The sequence below is a fragment of the Oncorhynchus keta genome, unplaced genomic scaffold (genome assembly GCF_023373465.1).
Source record: "Oncorhynchus keta strain PuntledgeMale-10-30-2019 unplaced genomic scaffold, Oket_V2 Un_scaffold_29317_pilon_pilon, whole genome shotgun sequence".
In the NCBI taxonomy this organism is placed as follows: domain Eukaryota; kingdom Metazoa; phylum Chordata; class Actinopteri; order Salmoniformes; family Salmonidae; genus Oncorhynchus; species Oncorhynchus keta.
This window is the reverse complement of record NW_026290904.1, coordinates 241,371-267,500: the sequence shown is the minus strand read 5'-3', so window position 1 is coordinate 267,500 and position 26,130 is coordinate 241,371. Positions and strand designations below refer to the sequence as shown.

Below are 26,130 nucleotides of genomic sequence, written 5' to 3'. Positions count from 1 at the left end.
CCTGAGGACTCTGTGGACTGCTAGAGTGGAGCTGAACGACACACTGTCACTGTAATTAATGTTGGGGGAGAGGGCCTCGGAGCGGAGCTGGAAGCGAGCTGGGGAGAGGGCCTCGGAGCGGAGCTGGAAGCGAGCTGGGGAGAGGGCCTCGGAGCGGAGCTGGAAGCGAGCTGGGGAGAGGGCCTCGGAGCGGAGCTGGAAGCGAGCTGGGGAGAGGGCCTCGGAGCGGAGCTGGAAGCGAGCTGGGGAGAGGGCCTCGGAGCGGAGCTGGAAGCGAGCTGGGGAGAGGGCCTCGGAGCGGAGCTGGAAGCGAGCTGGGGAGAGGGCCTCGGAGCGGAGCTGGAAGCGAGCTGGGGAGAGGGCCTCGGAGCGGAGCTGGAAGCGAGCTGGGGAGAGGGCCTCGGAGCGGAGCTGGAAGCGAGCTGGGGAGAGGGCCTCGGAGCGGAGCTGGAAGCGAGCTGGGGAGAGGGCCTCGGAGCGGAGCTGGAAGCGAGCTGGGGAGAGGGCAGAGTTGAATTAAGGGCCTCAGCGTGGAGATCAAGGGTGCTGTTGTGAGAGTGTGGTAGTTCCCAATGAAGCCAGTGAGAGTGTTGTGTGAGAAGTTCCATAGGAAGTACTGATGGGGGAGGAACCATCGTGGAGCTGCACGAGGGGGACTAGGGCATTCCTAAACTGTTAGCTACTGTATAGCGTGTAGGTGGGCTGGTCTCTGCAGGGCTGTTAGAGGGGCTGGAGAAGGGGGTGTGTGAAATGTGTGGAGCGTAGTCAAATAGGATCTCTTCATGATCCCTAAACTCGTGCGTGCGTGGGCAACGGTACACTCTCTGGGAACCAGTCCTGTCACACTGAAACATGACTGGCTTGTACCATGTCCTTCTAATGTAGGGCAAATGTTTCTCTTGACCATCAATCATTCATCCTATCCTACACTAAAGCCCCTCTATACAGATGTGTTCCTAAGGGCTCCCTATTCCCTTCATAGGGCTCTGGTCAAAAGTAGTGCACTATAAATGGTTCCCTATTCCCTTCATAGGACTCTGGTCAAAAGTAGTGCACTATAAATGGTTCCCTATTCCCTTTATAGGACTCTGGTCAAAAGTAGTGCACTATAAATGGTTCCCTATTCCCTTCATAGGGCTCTGGTCAAAAGTAGTGCACTATAAATGGTTCCCTATTCCCTTCATAGGGCTCTGGTCAAAAGTAGTGCACTATAAATGGTTCCCTATTCCCTTCATAGGGCTCTGGTCAAAAGTAGTGCACTATAAAGGAAATAGGGTGTTGTTGGGTAATTCCTTCTCCACTACATGTCTCTCAATAGGAGACAGAAAAACACAGAATGAAAAACATTTTCTCTCTTGTTGTTTTTTTCTCCCTGCAGAGATTACGAAGATTATCGACCAAATACAGGACAGAGAAGATCTACCCAACCAACGTCGGGGAGCAGGAAGGGAATGTGAAGAAGAACCGCTATAAAGACATACTGCCCTGTATGTAATGCTGTGTGGCCAAAGCTGTGTGTGTGTAGTGTGCTGTGTGTGTAGTGTGTTGTGTGTGTAGTGTGCTGTGTGTGTCGTGTCGTGTCCTCTCTAATGGTTCTTACAGTCAGGGGAATAAATGATTATTACTGGACAGGATCACATTAATGCTACAGGCCAGAAGAGCTCTGAGTGGACTGTACAAATAAACTCTGACCACAGCCTCACAACACACACATCCTCTTGGCCCTTCTTCCACACACACACACACACACACACCGTCTCTGCCCCGACCCCCCTCTTCTCTTCCTGAACAACATAGAGGACACTAACCTCTTCTCTTCCTGAACAACATGGAGGACACTAACCTCTTCTCTTCCTGAACAACATGGAGGACACTAACCTCTTCTCTTCCTGAACAACATGGAGGACACTAACCTCTTCTCTTCCTGAACAACATGGAGGACACTAACCTCTTCTCTTCCTGAACAACATGGAGGACACTAACCTCTTCTCTACCTGAACAACATGGAGGACACTAACCTCTTCTCTTCCTGAACAACATGGAGGACACTAACCTCTTCTCTACCTGAACAACATGGAGGACACTAACCTCTTCTCTTCCTGAACAACATGGAGGACACTAACCTCTTCTCTTCCTGAACAACATGGAGGACACTAACCTCTTCTCTTCCTGAACAACATGGAGGACACTAACCTCTTCTCTTCCTGAACAACATGGAGGACACTAACCTCTTCTCTTCCTGAACAACATGGAGGACACTAACCTCTTCTCTTCCTGAACAACATGGAGGACACTAACCTCTTCTCTACCTGAACAACATGGAGGACACTAACCTTTTCTCTACCTGAACAACATGGAGGACACTAACCTCTTCTCTACCTGAACAACATGGAGGACGTCTTACAGGACACTAACCTCTTCTCTTCCTGAACAACATGGAGGACACTAACCTCTTCTCTTCCTGAACAACATGGAGGACACTAACCTCTTCTCTACCTGAACAACATGGAGGACACTAACCTCTTCTCTACCTGAACAACATGGAGGACACTAACCTCTTCTCTACCTGAACAACATGGAGGACGTCTTACAGGACACTAACCTCTTCTCTTCCTGAACAACATGGAGGACACTAACCTCTTCTCTTCCTGAACAACATGGAGGACGTCTTACAGGACACTAACCTCTTCTCTTCCTGAACAACATGGAGGACACTAACCTCTTCTCTACCTGAACAACATGGAGGACACTAACCTCTTCTCTACCTGAACAACATGGAGGACGTCTTACAGGACACTAACCTCTTCTCTTCCTGAACAACATGTAGGACGTCTTACAGGACACTAACCTCTTCTCTTCCTGAACAACATGGAGGACATCTTACAGGACCTCTGTCATCTGAAGCCCCTCTGCCTCTTAATTCAGAACATCATGACTCCAATCGATGGATGGATGGATGGATGGGGGCTACGGATGGATGGATGGAGGCTACGGATGGATGGATGGGGGCTACGGATGGATGGATGGGGGCTACGGATGGATGGATGGATGGATGGATGGATGGAGGCTACGGATGGATGGATGGGGGCTACGGATGGATGGATGGAGGCTACGGATGGATGGATGGAGGCTACGGATGGATGGATGGAGGCTACGGATGGATGGATGGATGGATGGAGGCTACGGATGGATGGATGGAGGCTACGGATGGATGGATGGATGGAGGCTACGGATGGATGGATGGATGGATGGATGGGGGCTACGGATGGATGGATGGATGGATGGGGCTACGGATGGATGGATGGGGGCTACGGATGGATGGAGGCTACGGATGGATGGATGGGAGCTACGGATGGATGGATGGGTGGTACGGATGGATGGATGGATGGATGGATGGGGGCTACGGATGGATGGATGGATGGGGGCTATGGATGGATGGATGGGGGCTACGGATGGATGGATGGATGGGGGCTACGGATGGATGGATGGATGGGGGCTACGGATGGATGGATGGATGGGGGCTACGGATGGATGGATGGATGGGGGCGGATGGATGGATGGATGGATGGATGGATGGGGGCTACGGATGGATGGATGGATGGGGGCTACGGATGGATGGATGGATGGGGGCTACGGATGGATGGATGGATGGACAGGGGCTACGGATGGATGGATGGACGGGGCTACGGATGGATGGATGGATGGATGGATGGGGGCTACGGATGGATGGATGGATGGATGGGGGCTACGGATGGATGGATGGACGGGGGCTACGGATGGATGGATGGACGGGGGCTACGGGTGGATGGATGGATGGACGGGGGCTACGGATGGATGGATGGACGGGGGCTACGGATGGATGGATGGACGGGGGCTACGGATGGACGGGGGCTACGGATGGATGGAGGCTACGGATGGATGGATGGAGGCTACGGATGGATGGATGGATGGAGGCTACGGATGGATGGAGGCTACGGATGGATGGAGGCTACGGATGGATGGAGGCTACGGATGGATGGAGGGACGGGGGCTACGGATGGATGGATGGATGGATGGATGGATGGATGGGGGCTACGGATGGATGGATGGACGGGGGCTACGGATGGATGGATGGACGGGGGCTACGGATGGATGGATGGACGGGGCTACGGATGGATGGATGGACGGGGGCTACGGATGGATGGATGGGGCTACGGATGGATGGATGGATGGATGGGGGCTACGGATGGATGTATGGATGGGGGCTACGGATGGATGGATGGATGGGGGCTACGGATGGATGGATGGACGGGGGCTAAGGATGGATGGATGGATGGACGGGGGCTACGGATGGATGGATGGAGGCTACGGATAGATGGATGGATGGGGGCTACGGATGGATGGATGGACGGGTGCTATGGATGGATGGATGGACGGGGCTACGGATGGATGGATGGACGGGGGCTACGGATGGATGGATGGACGGGGGCTACGGATGGATGGATGGATGGACGGGGGCTACGGATGGATGGATGGATGGACGGGGGCTAAGGATGGATGGATGGATGGACGGGGGCTAAGGATGTTTGGATGGACGGGGGCTACGGATAGATGGATGGATGGGGGCTACGGATAGATGGATGGACGGGGGCTACGGATAGATGGATGGACGGGGGCTACGGATAGATGGATGGATGGGGGCTACGGATGGATGGATGGATGGGGGCTACGGATAGATGGATGGATGGGGGCTACGGATGGATGGATGGATGGGGGCTACGGATGGATGGATGGGGGCTACGGATGGATGGGGGCTACGGATGGATGGGGGCTAAGGATGGATGGAGGCTACGGATGGATGGATGGATGGATGGAGGCTAAGGATGGATGGATGGATGGGGGCTAAGGATGGATGGATGGAGGCTACGGATAGATGGATGGATGGATGGGGGCTACGGATGGATGGATGGATGGGGGCTAAGGATGGATGGAGGCTACGGATAGATGGATGGATGGATGGATAGATGGGGGCTACAGATGGATGGATGGGGGCTACGGATGGATGGATGGGGGCTACGGATGGATGGATGGGGGCTACGGATGGATGGATGGGGGCTACGGATGGATGGATGGGGGCTACGAATGGATGGATGGGGGCTACGGATGGATGGATGGGGGCTACGGATGGATGGATGGGGGCTACGGATGGATGGATGGGGGCTACGGATGGATGGATGGGGGCTACGGCTGGATCAGTCAAATATAGTGTTTATATAATATTATTGTTGTTCAGTGCTGAAAACATTTGACATGATTTATTTGTTCTATTTACCAGCCTCTAATCTGTAGCTCTCTTTTTCTCCTGCTCCCTTCCTCTCTACCTTCCTCTCTACCTTCCTCTCTACCTTCCTCTCTACCTTCCTCTCTCCCTTCCCCTCTCCCTTCCCCTCTCCCTTCCCCTCTCCCTTCCCCTCTCCCTTCCCCTCTCCCTTCCCCTCTCCCTTCCCCTCTCCCTTCCCCTCTCCCTTCCTCTCCTATCACTCTCTTCCTCTGTCTCTCTCTAACTTGTATCCTCATCTCTCCCACAGTTGACCACACGAGGGTAAAGCTGACTTTAAAAACAACCAATCAGGATGCAGATTACATCAATGCCAGCTTCATCAAGGTACAGTTGACTTTCTTCACACCTCAGACGTGTGACTGCATGATATAACCTCATCCCTCTGCCCCCCCACGGCATACACAGCCTTTTGCCGTGTGTGTGTGTGGGTGGGAAGCGGATGTGCAGAGATAAGCTTTCAGGTCCACAAACATATCACCAGTACGTCTTCAGTTTCACCCTGAATGTCTGTCCAGTCAGAGGTCAACACTTTAACTAGAGCAGAAGGAAGGCTGAGGGATGGAGAACTGTAACACCTAGTCCACAAAATGTTGTTTTGTTTAGTAACTAGAGGCGACAGGGCCTTCCAGGTGATGGTCATGTGGAGTGTAGCATAGCAACCTGCACACTGTGTGGAAGCTAATGACACTCAGCTGTGTCACACAAGGTGATTAATTACACCCTTAAAAACTCTGAGACCTTTTCAGGCTGGCCTGAATAAAGATGTCTGAGTGTTTTCCTCCTCCCTCTTCCACTTCCTCTCTCCTCCTCTCCCCCTCCTCCACTTCCTCCTCTCTCCTCCACTTCCTCCTCTCTCCTCCACTTCCTCCTCCACTTCCTCCTCTCCTCCACTTCCTCCTCTTCTTCCTCCTCTTCCTCCCCCTCCACTTCCTCCTCCACTTACTCCTCTCTCCTCCACTTCCTCCTCTTCTTCCTCCTTCCTCTTCCTCTTCCTCCTCTCTCCTCCACTTCCTCCTCTTCTTCCTCCTCTTCCTCCCCCTCCACTTCCTCCTCCACTTCCTCCTCTCTCCTCCACTTCCTCCTCTTCTTCCTCTTCCTCCCCCTCCACTTCCTCTTCCTCCTCTCTCCTCCACTTCCTCCTCTTCTTCCTCCTCTTCCTCCCCCTCCACTTCCTCTAAACTAACTGTGTGTTAGTTCATCCAGCCCTCTAATATTAGTTGTCTTACCAGGGAATGGATGGTCCAGAGGCCTACATCGCTACCCAGGGTCCTCTAACCAACACTGTCATCGACTTCTGGAGAATGAACTGGGAGTACAGTGTAGCTGTGAGTCTCTCTCCCTCTCTCTCTCTCTCTCTCACACACTGAGACACACTGAGACACACACACACTGAGACACACTCACACACTGAGACACACTCACACACTGAGACACACTCACACACACTGAGACACACTCACACACACTGAGACACACTCTCACACACTGAGACACACACTCACACTGAGACACACTCACACACACTGAGACACACTCTCACACACTGAGACACACACTCACACACTGAGACACACACTCACACACTGAGACACACACTCACACACTGAGACACACACTCACACACTGAGACACACACTCACACACTGAGACACACACTCACACACTGAGACACACACTGAGACACACACACACACACTGAGACACACACTGAGACACACACACACACACTGAGACACACACACACACACTGAGACACACACACACACACTGACACACACACACACACACACACACACACACACACACACACACACACACACACTGAGACACACACTCACACACTGAGACACACACACACACACTGAGACACACACTCACACACTGAGACACACACACACACACACACTGAGACACACACACACACACACACTGAGACACACACACACACACACACACACACACACACACACACACACACACACACTGAGACACACACACTGTTTTTGCCACTTCTCTCTGAGACTTTAATTCCTATGAGGCGCTGTTTGTTAATGTGTTTATAACATGCTGTGTGTCAGGTTCATTACCATGTGATGGAACAGAATACACACGTTGGAATATCCATTTTTTTCTAGCAGGATGTCAATTAAAAACCTTTCCGTTTCCTATGTCCCAGGTCATCGTAATGGCATGTCGAGAATTCGAGATGGGAAGGGTAAGAGTTCGGTCCTGAAGACGTCAGTATGGTATTATACTGTAGTGATATGAAAGGAACCACTTTCACTGTTGATTTGACAGGAAGAAGCCCTTCAGTGTCTGGAGTAAGATATTTATGTTGATAATACTGAAGTGTTTTCATATCTCCCTCTTTCATATGTGTTTGATAGAGAGTTTAGTATGTTCTTTTGTGGTGAATGTGGTTCAGGCTTTGAACCGGACCGAAAGTCTCTGACAAGCTAAACGTGTCTTTTTTCCTCTTTTCTGTTAGAAAAAGTGTGAGCGGTACTTTCCCCAGTTTGGTGATGAGCCCATGTCTTTTGGCCCGTTCAGAATCTCCTGTGTAAGTTCACATGCACACACATCCACACTTCTCACTCACTCACTCACTCACTCACTCACTCACTCACTCACTCACTCACTCACACATCCCTCCATTGTATTTACTGAGCTACAGCGAGCTCATCCTCCAGCTATGCAGAGCCTCATCTTAAAGGAGAGAGTTATTTTAAAGTGTCCTCTTTAGTCCCAGCGTTCTACAGTGATGTACTTGTCCCCCAGAGACTCTGGGGTTAATGTGCTGTCCAGTATGTAAGGGCTGAGTGGGAACTACTTCAGCTGTGTTATTACATATGGAGTCTATAATAGAGCCAGTCACTGTGGAGCGTCATGCTCTGGGGTTAATGTGCTGTCCAGTATGTAAGGGCTGAGTGGGAACTACTGTGTTATTACATATGGAGTCTATAATAGAGCCAGTCACTGTGGCTGTAGTATTACATATGGAGTCTATAATAGAGCCAGTCACTGTGGCTGTAGTATTACATATGGAGTCTATAATAGAGCCAGTCACTGTGGCTGTAGTATTACATATGGAGTCTATAATAGAGCCAGTCACTGTGGCTGTAGTATTACATATGGAGTCTATAATAGAGCCAGTCACTGTGGCTGTAGTATTACATATGGAGTCTATAATAGAGCCAGTCACTGTGGCTGTAGTATTACATATGGAGTCTATAATAGAGCCAGTCACTGTGGCTGTAGTATTACATATGGAGTCTATAATAGAGCCAGTCACTGTGGCTGTAGTATTACATATGGAGTCTATAATAGAGCCAGTCACTGTGGCTGTAGTATTACATATGGAGTCTATAATAGAGCCAGTCACTGTGGCTGTAGTATTACATATGGAGTCTATAATAGAGCCAGTCACTGTGGCTGTAGTATTACATATGGAGTCTATAATAGAGCCAGTCACTGTGGCTGTAGTATTACATATGGAGTCTATAATAGAGCCAGTCACTGTGGCTGTAGTATTACATATGGAGTCTATAATAGAGCCAGTCACTGTGGCTGTAGTATTACATATGGAGTCTATAATAGAGCCAGTCACTGTGGCTGTAGTATTACATATGGAGTCTATAATAGAGCCAGTCACTGTGGCTGTAGTATTACATATGGAGTCTATAATAGAGCCAGTCACTGTGGCTGTAGTATTACATATGGAGTCTATAATAGAGCCAGTCACTGTGGCTGTAGTATTACATATGGAGTCTATAATAGAGCCAGTCACTGTGGCTGTAGTATTACATATGGAGTCTATAATAGAGCCAGTCACTGTGGCTGTAGTATTCAGTGTTCATGTTAATTGAATGAGTACATTTGATACACACACACAGAGCCCAGTCAGCAGTCCTCAGTGTAACAGGCAAACAGAGGGCCAGACAGGACTGTATAAAGAGGGAGACCGTGGCCTTTGACTAACTGAAGAGACTCTGAGTGTTCTGTGTGTCCCAAGCCAATACACACAGTCAGACGTAGCTGCTGTAGAAAGGCTCATTGTAACAAGTAGACGAGGACTTGTTGTTTTGTTAAACAACAAGACACCATATCAACTGATCTCAGCCACTATGGTGAGCTGTCATTGGAAATAACTGTTTGTTCTTAACTGACTTCCCCATTTAAATAACGTTGCTATACATACACACACACACACACACACACACACACACACACACACACACACACACACACACACACACACACACACACACACACACACACACACACACACACACACACAGCCGTTATTTATTCATATCCTACGTAAGATGTCCTCCTGTATGTATGTAATGTATATAGATAGATATCCGTTATTTAAATAGGGAAGTCAGTTAAGAACAAATTGTTAACCATTAACCATAACACATGTTTCCTGAAGCATTGCTTTTTGAAACTGATTAGTCCTATATATGTTGTACACCTGTTACAGTTGGGCTTAATCCTCTGTTTCTGCTGGCAGGAATCAGAACAGCCCAGAACGGACTATTTCATCAGGACCCTGACAGTGGAGCATGAGAATGTGAGTTCTCTTTTCTTCCTCACTAACATATAGAAACACAATGGCCTTTCAGTTTCATCATTCACATGACATCAATCTGCTCTTTCTGGAAACTAATTTCCTCTCTCTCTCCCCCCTTCTCTTCCCCTCTCTCCCCCTTCTCTTCCTCTCTCTCCCCCTTCTCTTCCTCTCTCTCTCTCTCCCCTTCTCTTCCTCTCTCTCTCTCCCCTTCTCTTCCTCTCTCTCTCCCCCCTTCTCTTCCTCTCTCTCTCCCCCCTTCTCTTCCTCTCTCTCTCCCCCCTTCTCTTCCTCTCTCTCCCCCTTCTCTTCCTCTCTCTCTCTCTCTTCTCTTCCTCTCTCTCTCTCTCCCCTTCTCTTCCTCTCTCTCTCTCCCCCTTTCTCTTCCTCTCTCTCTCTCCCCCCTCTCTCTTCCTCTCTCTCTCTCCCCCCTCTTCTCTTCCTCTCTCTCTCTCCCCCTTCTCTTCCTCTCTCTCTCTCCCTTCTCTTCCTCTCTCTCTCTCCCCCTTCTCTTCCTCTCTCCCCCTCTCTCCCCCTTCTCTTCTTCTCTCTCTCTCCCCCTTCTCTTCCTCTCTCTCCCCCCCTTCTCTTCCTCTCTCTCCCCCCCCTCTCTTCCTCTCTCTCTCTCCTTCTCTTCACTCTCTCTGTCCCCCTTCTCTTCCTCTCTCTCTCCCCCCCTTCTCTTCCTCTCTCTCCCCCCCCTTCTCTTCCTCTCTCTCTCTCCCCCTTCTCTTCCTCTCTTCCTCTCTCTCTCTCCCCCTTCTCTTCCTCTCTCTCTCTCTCCCCTTCTCTTCCTCTCTCTCTCTCCCTTCTCTTCCTCTCTTCCTCTCTCTCTCCCCCTTCTCTTCTCTCTCCCCCCTTCTCTCTGTCTCTCCCCCCTTCTCTTCCTCTCTCTCTCTCCCCCCTTCTCTTCCTCTCTCTCTCTCCCCCTTCTCTTCCCTCTCTCTCAAGACCCCTTCTCTTCCTCTCTCTCTCTCCCTTCTCTTCCTCTCTCTCTCTTTCTCTTCCTCTCTCTCCCCCCTTCTCTTCCTCTCTCTCTCCCCCCTTCTCTTCCTCTCTCTCTCCCCCTTCTCTTCCTCTCTCTCTCTCCCCCCTTCTCTTCCTCTCTCTCTCTCCCCCTTCTCTTCCTCTCTCTCTCTCCCCCCTTCTCTTCCTCTCTCTCTCTCCCCCCTTCTCTTCCTCTCTCTCTCTCTCCCCTTCTCTTCCTCTAGATCCCCCTTCTCTTCCTCTCTCTCTCCCCCTTCTCTTCCTCTCTCTCTCCCCCTCTTCCTCTCTCTTTCTCTTCCTCTCTCTCTCCCCCCTTCTCTTCCTCTCTCTCTCCCCCTTCTCTTCCTCTCTCTCTCCCCTCCCTCTGTCTCTTCCCCCTTCTCTTCCTCTCTCTCTTCCCCCTTCTCTTCCTCTCTCTCTCTCCCCCTTCTCTTCCTCTCTCTCTCTCCCCCCCCTTCTCTTCCTCTCTCTCTCTCTCCCCCTTCTCTTCCTCTCTCTCTCTCCCCTTCTCTTCTTCCTCTCTCTCTCCCCTTCTCTTCTCCTCTCTCTCTCCCCCTTCTCTTCCTCTCTCTCCTCCCCCTTCTCTTCCTCTCTCTCTCTCCCCCTTCTCTTCCTCTCTCTCTCTCCTCCCCTTCTCTCTTCTCTCTCTCTCTCCCCCTTCTCTTCCTCTCTCTCTCCCCCTTCTCTTCTCTCTCCCCCTTCTCTTCTCTCTCTCCCCCCTTCTCTTCCTCTCTCTCTCTCCCCCTTCTCTTCCTCTCTCTTCCCCCTCTCTTCCTCTCTCTCCTCCCCCCCCTTCTCTTCCTCTCTCTCTCTCCCCCCTTCTCTTCCTCTCTCTCTCTCCCCCTTCTCTTCCTCTCTCTTCCCCCCCCTTCTCTTCCCTCTCTCTTCCCCTCTCTCTCTCTCTTCCTTCCTCTCTCTCCCCCTTCTCTTCCTCTCTCTCTCCCCTTCTCTTCCTCTCTCTCTCTCTCCCCTTCTCTTCTCTTCCTCTCCCCCTCTCTCTCTCTCCCCCCCTTCTCTTCCTCTCTCTCCCCCTTCTCTTCCTCCTCCCCCTTCTCTTCCCCTCTCTCTCCCCTCTCTTCCTCTCTCTCCTTCCCTTCTCTCCCCCTCCTTCTCTCTCTCTCTCCCCCTTCTCTTCCTCTCTTCCTCCTCTCTCTCTTCCTTCTCTCCTCTCTCCCCCCTTCTCTTCCTCCTCTCTCTCCCCCTTCTCTTCCTCTCTCTCTCCCCCCCTTCTCTTCCCTCTCTCCTCCCCCTCTCTCCCTCCTCCTCTCTCTCCCCTTCTCTTCCTCTCTCTCCTCCCCCTTCTCTTCCTCTCTCTCTCTCTTCCCTCTCTCTTCCCCCTCTCTCTCTCTCTCTCTTCTCTCTTCCCCTCTCTCTTCTCTTCCTCTCTCTCTCCCCCTTCTCTTCCTCTCTCTCTCTCCCCCCCCTTCTCTTCCTCTCTCTCTCTCCCCCTTCTCTTCCCTCTCTCTCTCCCCTTCTCTTCCTCTCTCTCTCCCCCCCTTCTCTTCCCCTCTCTCTCTCTCCCCCTTCTCTTCCCTCTCTCTCTCCCCCTTCTCTTCCTCTCTCTCCCTTCCCTTCTCTTCTCCCTTCTCTCTCTCTCTTCCTCTCTCTCCCCTCTCTCTTCTTTCCTCTCTCTCCCCCTTCTCTTCCCCCCTCTCTCTCCCCTTCTCTTCCTCTCTCTCCCCCCTCTCTCTTCCTCTCTCTCTTCCTCTCTCTCTCTCTCTCCTCCTCTCTCTCTTCTCTCTCTCTCCTCTTCCTCTCTCTCTCTCTCCTCTTCCTCTCCCCCCCCCCCCCACAGGAGACACGTAGGATAACCCAGTTCCATTACATCAACTGGCCAGACCATGACGTCCCCTCGTCCTTTGACTCCATCTTGGATATGATTGGTCTGATGAGAGAGTACCAGGAGCATGATGATGTACCCATCTGTATACACTGCAGGTACGTACACACTCTGTGAAGCCGTCCATTTAAAGCTAGAAGAGATGGATAGAGTAGTGCAGAAACAATATCACAGGAGACACACACACACACCACCATCCCAGGACACACACGCACAATATCACAGGAGACACACACACACACACACCAGCACAGGACACACACACACACACCAGCACAGGACACACACACACACACCAGCACAGGACACACACACACACAACCCATCACAGGAGACACACACACACAACCCATCACAGGAGACACACACACACTTGGCAGTTATCTTCAGATCACTGCTGCTCTGGAGCCACTGAAGAAGAGGTGACGTTAAGTCTGACACACACACACACACACACACACACACACACACAGCTGAGGAGGTCTGTGGGGGTCGCTCTCCAAACGACCAGGTCAGCTCTTTCTAATTCCCCTTTGATTTCTGGTCCTCAATTAATTAAGGTTAAGAAGTCCCTTCAGGGCCGTCGTCATTATTATCATCATCAGGCTGATTGGAGTCACATGTATGTTCGCCTACTGTCCCCGGGGATTCTCTGCTCACTACCGTGGGAGAATGTAGGGGGGAGACGGGATGTTGTGGCCAGGGGGAGGGGCTTAAGGATGTTAAGTGTGTCAACAAACTCAGCAAGAGAAGAAACGTCATCTCACTGTCAACTGCCTTTATTTCCAGCCAACTTAACATGTGTAAATATTTGTATTAACATAAGATTCAACAACTGAGACATAAACTGAACAAGTTCCAGACATGTGACTAACAGAAATGGAATAATGTGTCCCTGAACAAGGGGGAGGGTCAAAATGAAAAGTAACAGTCAGTATCTGGTGTGGCCACCAGCTGCATTAAGTACTGCAGTGCATCTCCTCATGGACTGCACCATATTTGCCAGTTCTTGCTGTGAGATGTTACCCCACTCTTCCACCAAGGCACCTGCAAGTTCCCGGACATTTCTGGGGGAATGGCCCTATCCCTCACCCTCCGATCCAACAGGTCCCAGACGTGCTCAATGGAATTGAGATACGGGCTCATCGCTGGCCATGGCAGAACAATGACATCCCTGTCTTGCAGGAAATCACACACAGAATGAGCAGTATGGCTGGTGGCATTGACATGCTGGAGGGTCATGTCAGGATGAGCCTGCAGGAAGGGTACCACATGAGGGAGGTCTTCCCTGTAACGCACAGCATTGAGATTGCCTGCAATGACAACAAGCTCAGTCCGATGCTGCTGTGACATCCCGCCCCAGACCATGACTGACCCTCCACCTCCAAGTCGATCCCACTCCAGAGTACAGGCCTCTGTGTAACGCTCATTCCTTCGACGATAAACACGAATCCGACCATCACCCCTGGTGAGACAAAACCGCGACTTGTCAGTGAAGAGCACTTTTTGCCAGTCCTGTCTGGTCCAGCGACGGTTTGTGCCCATAGGCGACGTTGTTGCCGGTGATGTTTGGTGAGGACCTGCCTTACAACAGGCCTACAAGCCCCCAGTCCAGCATCTCTCACCCTGTTGTGGACAGTCTGAGCACTGATGGAGGGTTGTGCGTTCTGAGTGAAACTCGGGCAGTTGTTGTTGCCATCCTGTACCTGTCCCGCATGTGTGATGTTCGGATGTACGGATCCTGTGCAGGTGTTGTTACACGTGGTCTGCCACTGCGAGGACGATCAGCTGTCCGTCCTGTCTCTCTGTAGCGCTGTCTTAGGCGTCTCACAGTACAGACATTGCCATATTTTGCCCTGGCCATATCTGCAGTCCTCATGTCTCCTTGCAGCATGCCTAAGGCACGTTCACACAGATGAGTAGGGACTCTGGGCATCTTTCTTTAGGGTTTTTTCCAGAGTCTGTAGAAAGGCCTCTTTGTGTCCTAATTTTTCATAACTGTGACCTTAATTGCCTACCGTCTGAAAGCTGTTAGTGTCTTAACGACCGTTCCACAGGTGCATGTTCATTAATTGTATGGGAGACAGTGTTTAAACCCTTTAAAATGAAGATCTGTGAAGTTAATTCATAAAAATCCAAATATCTTTGAAAAAAGGGTCCTGGAAAAAGGGACGTTTCTTTTTTTTGCTGAGTTTATACAGTGAGGGGGAAAGTATTTGATCCCCTGCTGATTTTGTATGTTTGCCCACTGACAAAGTCTATAATTTTAATGGGAGGTTTATATGAACAGTGAGAGACAGAATAACCACAAAAAAATCCAGAAAAACGCATGTCCAAAATGTTTGGATTGGTTTGTATTTTAATGAGGAAAATACATATTTGCAGAACATGACTTAGTACTTGGTGGTAAAACCCTTGTTGGCAATCAGAGGTCAGACGTTTCTTGTAGTTGGCCACCAGGTTTGCACACATCTCAGGAGGGATTTTGTCCCACTCCTCTGCAGATCTTCTCCAAGTCATTAAGGTTTCGAGGTTGACGTTTGGCAACTCGAACCTTCAGCTCTGTGTCTCTAGGCTGTAAATCCACCTAGCCTAATGGAAGCTGTGAGATGTAGTCTGTGTGTCTCTAGGCTGTAAATCCACCTAGCCTAATGGAAGCTGTGAGATGTAGTTGTTGTCAGGCTGGAATACCACCAAGCCTAATGGAAGATGTGATGTAGTTCTCTACTGTAAATCCACCAGATTTGGAAGCTGTGAGATGTAGTCTGGCCTAGGCTGTAAATCCACCAAGTCCCTAATGGAAGCTGTGAGATGTGTCTGTCCCCTTATCAGGCTGTAAACCACCAAGCCTAATGGAACCTCCATGTTTCTGCGTGTGGGGATGGTTCTGTGGGTCTCATAGGCTGTAAATCCTCCAAGCCTCCAAACACAGATGTAGTCTGAGTTAATGCACAAGCCTAATGGAAGCTCCATTGTGTGTCTCATCTGTAAATCCACAAGCCTTATGGAAGCTGTTGTCCTCTGAATCATTCTAGGCTGTTCCACCAAGCCTAATGGAAGCTGTGAGATGGACTGTGTCTCTAGGCTGTAAATCCACCAAGCCTAATGGAAGCTGTGAGATGTAGTCTGTTCTCTAGGCTGTAAATCCACAGCCTGGAAGCTGTGAGATCATTGACTGTGATCTCCTGTGTAAATCCACCAAGTTAATGGGCTGATTCCTCTGTTCTCTAGGCTGTAAATCACCAAGCCTAATGAGGTGAGGTCTTGCTGGAGCCCCAGGCAGAGGGAAATTGACAGTTCTTTTGTGTTTCTTCCATTTGCTGTAAATCCACAAGCCTAATGGAAGCTTCTGAGATGTAGTCTGCTTGTCTCTGGTCTGTAAATCCATTCCAGCCTTGTGTAGATCTAGTCTTGTCCCTGAAATCCACCAAGCCTTTGGTCTTGGCCATGGTGGAGATCTCTAGGCTGTTGGAAAGCCTGATTGATTGAGCTGTGAGATGTAGTCTGTGTGTCTTTTATAGGTGTAAATCCAAAGCCTGAATTAAAGCTGTGAGATGTAGTCTTGTGTCCTGTAAATCCACCAAGCCTAATGGAAGTGAGAGTCTTTCTGATTGAGAGGGGTCAGTACTGATTTCTCTAGGCTGTAAAATACAAATCCTAATGGAAGAAAACATTTTTGTGTGGCTGTAAATTAATGGAAGCTGTGAGATGTAGTCTGTGTCTCTCTAGGCTGTAAATCCACTGTTCTAATAAGATGTACTACCTGTCTCTAGGCTGTAAATCAAAATGGAAGCTGTGAGATGTAGTCTGTGTCTCTAGGCTGTAAACCGTACCAAGCCTAATGGAACATGAGATGTATGTCTGTGTGTCTCTAGGCTGTAAATCCACCAAGCCTAATGGAAGCTGTGAGATGTAGTCTGTGTGTCTCTAGGCTGTAAATCCACCAAGCCTAATGGAAGCTGTGAGATGTAGTCTGTGTGTCTCTAGGCTGTAAATCCACCAAGCCTAATGGAAGCTGTGAGATGTAGTCTGTGTGTCTCTAGGCTGTAAATCCACCAAGCCTAATGGAAGCTGTGAGATGTAGTCTGTGTCTCTAGGCTGTAAATCCACCAAGCCTAATGGAAGCTGTGAGATGTAGTCTGTGTGTCTCTAGGCTGTAAATCCACCAAGCCTAATGGAAGCTGTGAGATGTAGTCTGTGTCTCTAGGCTGTAAATCCACCAAGCCTAATGGAAGCTGTGAGATGTAGTCTGTGTCTCTAGGCTGTAAATCCACCAAGCCTAATGGAAGCTGTGAGATGTAGTCTGTGTCTCTAGGCTGTAAATCCACCAAGCCTAATGGAAGCTGTGAGATGTAGTCTGTGTGTCTCTAGGCTGTAAATCCACCAAGCCTAATGGAAGCTGTGAGATGTAGTCTGTGTGTCTCTAGGCTGTAAATCCACCAAGCCTAATGGAAGCTGTGAGATGTAGTCTGTGTGTCTCTAGGCTGTAAATCCACCAAGCCTAATGGAAGCTGTGAGATGTAGTCTGTGTGTCTCTAGGCTGTGTCTCTAGGCTGTAAATCCACCTAGCCTAATGGAAGCTGTGAGATGTAGTCTGTGTCTCTGGGCTGTAAATCCACCAAGCCTAATGGAAGCTGTGAGATGTAGTCTGTGTGTCTCTAGGCTGTAAATCCACCAAGCCTAATGGAAGCTGTGAGATGTAGTCTGTGTCTCTAGGCTGTAAATCCACCAAGCCTAATGGAAGCTGTGAGATGTAGTCTGTGTCTCTAGGCTGTAAATCCACCAAGCCTAATGGAAGCTGTGAGATGTAGTCTGTGTTCAGTCTCTAGGCTGTAAATCCACCAAGCCTAATGGAAGCTGCTGAGATGTAGTCTGTGTGTCTCTAGGCTGTAAATCCACCAAGCCTAATGGAAGCTGTGAGATGTAGTCTGTGTGTCTCTAGGCTGTAAATCCACCAAGCCTAATGGAAGCTGTGAGATGTAGTCTGTGTGTCTCTAGGCTGTAAATCCACCAAGCCTAATGGAAGCTGTGAGATGTAGTCTGGCGTTCAGTGTCTCTAGGCTGTAAATCCACCAAGCCTAATGGAAGCTGTGAGATGTAGTCTGTGTGTCTCTAGGCTGTAAATCCACCAAGCCTAATGGAAGCTGTGAGATGTAGTCTGTGTGTCTCTAGGCTGTAAATCCACCAAGCCTAATGGAAGCTGTGAGATGTAGTCTGTGTCTCTAGGCTGTAAAATCCACCAAGCCTAATGGAAGCTGTGAGATGTAGTCTGTGTGTTCTCTAGGCTGTAAATCCACCAAGCCGAATGGAAGCTGTGAGATGTAGTCTGTTTGTCTCTAGGCTGTAAATGGCACCTGTTCAGAGCCGAATGGAAGCTGTGAGATGTAGTCTGCGTGTCTCTAGGCTGTAAATCCACCAAGCCTAATGGAAGCTGTGAGATGTAGTCTGGTGTCTCTAGGCTGTAAATCCACCAAGCCTAATGGAGCTGTGAGATGTAGTCTGCGTGTCTCTAGGCTGTAAATCCACCAGACCAAGCCTAATGGAAGCTGTGAGATGTAGTCTGTGTGGACCCAGTTCAGCTGTTCAGACCAAGGTAATGTGGCGGCTGTAAATCCACCCAAGCCTGTTCAGATGGAAGCTGTGAGATGTAGTCTGTGTGTCTCTAGGCTGTAAATCCACCAAGCCTAATGGAAGCTGTGAGATGTAGTCTGCGTGTTCTAGGCTGTAAATCCACCAAGCCTAATGGAAGCTGTGAGATGTAGTCTGCTGTCTAGGCTGTAAATGTGGCCACCTGTTCAAGCCTTATGGAAGCTGTGAGATGTAGTCTGTGTGTCTCTAGGCTGTAAATCCACCAAGCCTAATGGAAGCTGTGAGATGTAGTCTGTGTGTCTCTAGGCTGTAAATCCACCAAGCCTAATGGAAGCTGTGAGATGTAGTCTGTGTCTCTAGGCTGTAAATCCACCAAGCCTAATGGAAGCTGTGAGATGTAGTCTGTGTCTCTAGGCTGTGCATTCTGTTTCTTTCTGATTGTTGTTGTGTGTTGACAGTGCTGGCTGTGGGAGGACAGGCGCCATCTGTGCTATCGACTACACATGGAACCTACTAAAGGCTGGGGTATGTACAATATGAAATGCACACGCACACACTCAAATTGTTGCCTTTGCTGTTTCCTGGAGCACAGATAGACCACTGAGTGTATTGTTCTTGTTGGTTTGTAGAAGATTCCAGAAGACTTCAACGTGTTCCGGCTGATTCAGGAGATGAGAACACAGAGGCATTCTGCTGTTCAGACCAAGGTAATGTGGCGTTCAGCTGTTCAGACCAAGGTAATGTGGCGTTCAGCTGTTCAGACCCAGGTAATGTGGCGTTCAGCTGTTCAGACCAAGGTAATGTGGCGTTCAGCTGTTCAGACCAAGGTAATGTGGCGTTCAGCTGTTCAGACCAAGGTAATGTGGCGTTCAGCTGTTCAGACCAAGGTAATGTGGCGTTCAGCTGTTCAGACCAAGGTAATGTGGCGTTCAGCTGTTCAGACCAAGGTAATGTGGCGTTCAGCTGTTCAGACCAAGGTAATGTGGCGTTCAGCTGTTCAGACCAAGGTAATGTGGCGTTCAGCTGTTCAGACCAAGGTAATGTGGCGTTCAGCGTTAATGCTGCTGTTCAGACCAAGGTAATGTGACCAAGCGTTCTGCTGTTCAGACCAAGGTAATGTGGCGTTCTGCTGTTCAGACCAAGGTAATGTGGCGTTCAGCTGTTCAGACCAAGGTAATGTGGCGTTCAGCTGTTCAGACCCAGGTAATGTGGCGTTCAGCTGTTCAGACCAAGGTAATGTGGCGTTCAGCTGTTCAGACCAAGGTAATGTGGCGTTCAGCTGTTCAGACCAAGGTAATGTGGCGTTCAGCTGTTCAGACCAAGGTAATGTGGCGTTCAGCTGTTCAGACCAAGGTAATGTGGCGTTCAGCTGTTCAGACCAAGGTAATGTGGCGTTCAGCTGTTCAGACCAAGGTAATGTGGCGTTCAGCTGTTCAGACCAAGGTAATGTGGCGTTCAGCTGTTCAGACCAAGGTAATGTGGCGTTCAGCTGTTCAGACCAAGGTAATGTGGCGTTCAGCTGTTCAGACCAAGGTAATGTGGCGTTCAGCTGTTCAGACCTAGGTAATGTGGCGTTCAGCTGTTCAGACCTAGGTAATGTGGCGTTCAGCTGTTCAGACCCAGGTAATGTGGCGTTCAGCTGTTCAGACCAAGGTAATGTGGCGTTCAGCTGTTCAGACCAAGGTAATGTGGCGTTCAGCTGTTCAGACCAAGGTAATGTGGCGTTCAGCTGTTCAGACCAAGGTAATGTGGCGTTCAGCTGTTCAGACCAAGGTAATGTGGCGTTCAGCTGTTCAGACCAAGGTAATGTGGCGTTCAGCTGTTCAGACCAAGGTAATGTGGCGTTCTGCTGTTCAGACCAAGGTAATGTGGCGTTCAGCTGTTCAGACCAAGGTAATGTGGCGTTCAGCTGTTCAGACCAAGGTAATGTGGCGTTCAGCTGTTCAGACCAAGGTAATGTGGCGTTCTAGCTGTTCAGACCAAGGTAATGTGGCGTTCTGCTGTTCAGACCAAGGTAATGTGGCGTTCTGCTGTTCAGACCAAGGTAATGTGGCGTTCTGCTGTTCAGACCAAGGTAATGTGGCGTTCTGCTGTTCAGACCAAGGTAATGTGGCGTTCTGCTGTTCAGACCAAGGTAATGTGGCGTTCTGCTGTTCAGACCAAGGTAATGTGGCGTTCAGCTGTTCAGACCAAGGTAATGTGGCGTTCAGCTGTTCAGACCAAGGTAATGGTGCGTTCTGCTGTTCAGACCAAGTTAATGTGGCGTTCAGCTGTTCAGACCAAGGTAATGTGGCGTTCAGCTGTTCAGACCAAGGTAATGTGGCGTTCAGTTCTAATGTTCTGTTCAGACCAAGGTAATGTGGCGTTCAGCTGTTCAGACTGTAATGTGGCGTTCAGCTGTTCACCAAGGTAATGTGGCGTTCAGCTGTTCAGACCAAGGTAATGTGGCGTTCAGCTGTTCAGACCAAGGTAATGTGGCGTTCAGCTGTTCAAAAACACCACTGTCTACCGCTGTGTCAATCTTCATAGTGTGTTGCTGTGGTTGCTGTGTCTCTGTCTCCATGGTTTAATATGTAGCTGTTCAGACCTATAATGTGCTGTCTTCATAGTGTAATGCTGTGTTCTCCGTAATGTGGCCAGGTTTAATATGTATATAAGTGCTGTCTTCATAGTGTTCTGTGTTGCTGTGTCTGGCGTTCTCCAGGGTTTAATATGTATATAAGTGCTGTGTTCAATAGTGTTCTGTGTTGCTGTGTCTCTGCTGTTCAGACCAGGGTTTAATATGTATATAAGTGCTGTCTTCATAGTGTTGCTGTGTCTCCGTCTCCATGGTTTAATATGTATATAAGTGCTGTCTTCATAGTGTTCTGTGTTGCTGTGTCTCTGTCTCCATGGTTTAATATGTATATAAGTGCTGTCTTCATAGTGTTCTGTGTTGCTGTGTCTCCTGTCTCCATGGTTTAATATGTATATAAGTGCTGTCTTCATAGTGTTCTGTGTTGCTGTGTCTCCGTCTCCATGGTTTAATATGTATATAAGTGCTGTCTTCATAGTGTTGCTGTGTCTGCGTCTCCAGGGTTTAATATGTATATAAGTGCTGTCTTCATAGTGTTGCTGTGTCTGCGTCTCCAGGGTTTAATATGTATATAAGTGCTGTCTTCATAGTGTTGCTGTGTCTGCGTCTCCAGGGTTTAATATGTATATAAGTGCTGTCTTCATAGTGTTGCTGTGTCTGTGTCTCCATGGTTTAATATGTATATAAGTGCTGTCTTCATAGTGTTGCTGTGTCTGCGTCTCCAGGGTTTAATATGTATATTTACATTTAAGTCATTTAGCAGACGCTCTTATCCTGTCTTCATAGTGTTCTGTGTTGCTGTGTCTCCGTCTCCATGGTTTAATATGTATATAAGTGCTGTCTTCATAGTGTTGCTGTGTCTCCGTCTCCATGGTTTAATATGTATATAAGTGCTGTCTTCATAGTGTTCTGTGTTGCTGTGTCTCTGTCTCCATGGTTTAATATGTATATAAGTGCTGTCTTCATAGTGTTGCTGTGTCTGCGTCTCCATGGTTTAATATGTATATAAGTGCTGTCTTCATAGTGTTCTGTGTTGCTGTGTCTCTGTCTCCATGGTTTAATATGTATATAAGTGCTGTCTTCATAGTGTTCTGTGTTGCTGTGTCTCTGTCTCCATGGTTTAATATGTATATAAGTGCTGTCTTCATAGTGTTCTGTGTTGCTGTGTCTCCGTCTCCAGGGTTTAATATGTATATAAGTGCTGTCTTCATAGTGTTCTGTGTTGCTGTGTCTCCGTCTCCAGGGTTTAATATGTATATAAGTGCTGTCTTCATAGTGTTCTGTGTTGCTGTGTCTCCGTCTCCAGGGTTTAATATGTATATAAGTGCTGTCTTCATAGTGTTCTGTGTTGCTGTGTCTCCGTCTCCATGGTTTAATATGTATATAAGTGCTGTCTTCATAGTGTTCTGTGTTGCTGTGTAATCCCAGTGGGCATTAGAACGTCGTGGCCCTGCCCGTCTGTGGGGTAAACAGCCTGTGGTTACCTAGATTACCTCACTGACTCATAGCAAAAACTTGACCTTTTTCAAATGCAATTTTCTTGTTTCTTGACAAAGAGGTCAGTAGGAAAGAATGTTGATTTTCCCTCATTTGTAGCCGTGGTTCAGGGGAATATGGACTGAGTATCTGGGTCTTGTTATGGTTTAAATATGAAGACAAGTGTTCTGCGTTGACTCACTTTCTCCCTCCCCTCTCTTCTCCCTCCCCTCTCTCCCTCCCTCTCTCCCTCCATCTCCTATAGGAACAGTATGAGTTGGTTCACAGAGCCATCTCTCAGCTCTTTGAGAAACAGCTGCAGCTCCTGGAGAGCCCCACCAACTCAGAGATCCATGGTGGCATGGTGAGAACTATCCCAACACTACCCTAATACTACACTAACACCACACTACCACTACACATCCCCCCCAACACACAACACTACAGCTCCTCAGAGCCCCACAATGCCATGGTGAGCATTTCTCTACACAACATGAGCCTTTTCTACATTACCCCACACTCCTACATTACAGCACCACCACGTATAACATTACATTACAGCACCACCACGTATAACATTACAGCACCACCACATATAACATTACATTACATTACAGCACCACCACGTATAACATTACATTACAGCACCACCACGTATAACATTACATTACATTACAGCACCACCACGTATTACATTACATTACAGCACCACCACGTATAACATTACAGCACCACCACGTATAACATTACATTACTGCACCACCACGTATAACATTACATTACTGCACCACCACGTATAACATTACAGCACCACCACGTATAACATTACATTACAGCACCACCACATATAACATTACACTACAGCACCACCACGTATAACATTACATTACTGCACCACGTATAACATTACAGCACCACCACGTATAACATTACAGCACCACCACGTATAACATTACTGCACCACCACGTATAACATTACATTACAGCACCACCACGTATAACATTACATAACATTACATTACTGCACCACCACGTATAACATTACATTACTGCACCACCACGTATAACATTACATTACAGCACCACCACGTATAACATTACATTACAGCACCACCACATATAACATTACATAACATTACATTACTGCACCACCACGTATAACATTACATTACTGCACCACCACGTATAACATTACATTACAGCACCACCACATATAACATTACAGCACCACCACGTATAACATTACATTACAGCACCACCACGTATAACATTACATTACTGCACCACCACGTATAACATTACATTACTGCACCACCACGTATAACATTACATTACTGCACCACCACGTATAGCCATTTCTAGCACCACCCCACACTCCTACATTACAGCACCACCACGTATAACATTACATTACTGCACCACCACGTATAACATTACATTACAGCACCACCACGTATAACATTACAGCACCACCACGTATAACATTACATTACAGCACCACCACGTATAACTACATTACATTACTGCACCACCACGTATAACATTACATTACTGCACCACCACGTATAACATTACAGCACCACCACGTATAACATTACAGCACCACCACGTATAACATTACATTACAGCACCACCACGTATAACATTACATTACAGCACCACCACGTATAACATTACATTACAGCACCACCACGTATAACATTACAGCACCACCACGTATTACATTACAGCACCACCACGTATAACATTACATTACAGCACCACCACGTATAACATTACAGCACCACCACGTATAACATTACAGCACCCCCACGTATAACATTACATTACAGCACCACCACGTATAACATTACATTACAGCACCACCACGTATAACATTACAGCACCACCACATATAACATTACATTACAGCACCACCACGTATAACATTACTGCACCACCACATATAACATTACATTACAGCACCACCACATATAACATTACAGCACCACCACGTATAACATTACATTACTGCACCACCACGTATAACATTACTGCACCACCACGTATAACATTACATTACTGCACCACCACGTATAACATTACATTACTGCACCACCACGTATAACATTACAGCACCACCACTTATAACATTACAGCACCACCACGTATAACATTACAGCACCACCACGTATAACATTACATTACTGCACCACCACATATAACATTACAGCACCACCACGTATAACATTACAGCACCACCACGTATAACATTACATTACTGCACCACCACGTATAACATTACATTACTGCACCACCACGTATAACATTACAGCACCACCACGTATAACATTACAGCACCACCACGTATAACATTACAGCACCACCACGTATAACATTACATTACAGCACCACCACGTATAACATTACATTACTGCACCACCACGTATAACATTACATTACTGCACCACCACGTATAACATTACAGCACCACCACGTATAACATTACATTACTGCACCACCACATATAACATTACATTACTGCACCACCACGTATAACATTACATTACTGCACCACCACGTATAACATTACAGCACCACCACGTATAACATTACATTACAGCACCACCACGTATAACATTACATTACAGCACCACCACGTATAACATTACATTACAGCACCACCACGTATAACATTACATTACTGCACCACCACGTATAACATTACATTACTGCACCACCACGTATAACATTACATTACTGCACCACCACGTATAACATTACATTACTGCACCACCACGTATAACATTACATTACTGCACCACCACGTATAACATTACATTACTGCACCACCACGTATAACATTACATTACTGCACCACCACGTATAACATTACATTACATTACTGCACCACCACGTATAACATTACATTACAGCACCACCACGTATAACATTACATTACAGCACCACCACGTATAACATTACATTACAGCACCACCACGTATAACATTACATTACATTACAGCACCACCACGTATAACATTACATTACATTACAGCACCACCACATATAACATTACATTACATTACTGCACCACCACATATAACATTACATTACATTACTGCACCACCACGTATAACATTACATTACAGCACCACCACGTATAACATTACAGCACCACCACGTATAACATTACATTACAGCACCACCACGTATAACATTACATTACTGCACCACAACGTATAACATTACATTACTGCACCACCACGTATAACATTACACTACAGCACCACCACGTATAACATTACATTACTGCACCACCACGTATAACATTACATTACTGCACCACCACGTATAACATTTACTGCACCACCACGTATAACATTACATTACTGCACCACCACGTATAACATTACTGCACCACCACGTATAACATTACATTACAGCACCATGTATAACATTATAACATTACATTACTGCACCACCACGTATAACATTACATTACTGCACCACCACGTATAACATTACATTACTGCACCACCACGTATAACATTACACTACAGCACCACCACGTATAACATTACATTACAGCACCACCACGTATAACATTACAGCACCACCACGTATAACATTACATTACTGCACCACCACGTATAACATTACATTACTGCACCACCACGTATAACATTACATTTCTACCTCGCACAACCCCAATACCTCCGAAATACTTGACATCTCAACCGAGATGGCTTCACCGCTCGAGCTCGACAATATTCTGGTTCTTCTTCCCC

The 26,130-nt window shown here is 48.0% G+C and overlaps 1 protein-coding gene and 1 long non-coding RNA gene across 24 annotated transcripts in view; one reads left to right on the top strand and one right to left on the bottom strand.

The window, feature by feature from the left end:
- ptpn12 (protein tyrosine phosphatase non-receptor type 12) overlaps positions 1-26,130 on the top strand; it is a 93,876-nt gene that overhangs the window by 33,084 nt on the left and 34,662 nt on the right. For all 4 annotated transcript variants that reach the window (XR_008131432.1, XM_052515538.1, XM_052515539.1 and 1 more), the window contains exons 2-11: positions 1,379-1,487; positions 5,568-5,644; positions 6,550-6,645; positions 7,497-7,535; positions 7,809-7,880; positions 9,837-9,896; positions 12,676-12,818; positions 18,768-18,834; positions 18,939-19,016; positions 22,626-22,724. Coding sequence is in view for 3 of the 4 variants with exons in the window: in XM_052515538.1 (XP_052371498.1) it covers positions 1,379-1,487; positions 5,568-5,644; positions 6,550-6,645; positions 7,497-7,535; positions 7,809-7,880; positions 9,837-9,896; positions 12,676-12,818; positions 18,768-18,834; positions 18,939-19,016; positions 22,626-22,724 (840 nt within the window). In the remaining variant the exon portion in view is untranslated. The remainder of the gene's footprint in view (positions 1-1,378; positions 1,488-5,567; positions 5,645-6,549; positions 6,646-7,496; positions 7,536-7,808; positions 7,881-9,836; positions 9,897-12,675; positions 12,819-18,767; positions 18,835-18,938; positions 19,017-22,625; positions 22,725-26,130) is intronic.
- Positions 1,502-2,824, bottom strand: LOC127928520 (uncharacterized). Of its 20 annotated transcripts, none has more exons than XR_008131450.1 (5): positions 2,685-2,799; positions 2,369-2,637; positions 2,089-2,333; positions 2,019-2,053; positions 1,502-1,983 (listed from the first exon to the last, which is right to left on the bottom strand). It is a non-coding gene; the product is annotated as an uncharacterized LOC127928520 (long non-coding RNA). The 20 variants fall into 20 exon arrangements; XR_008131447.1 differs by having other exon boundaries at positions 2,019-2,333; positions 2,369-2,450; positions 2,521-2,637; XR_008131452.1 differs by having other exon boundaries at positions 2,019-2,263; positions 2,369-2,450; positions 2,521-2,637.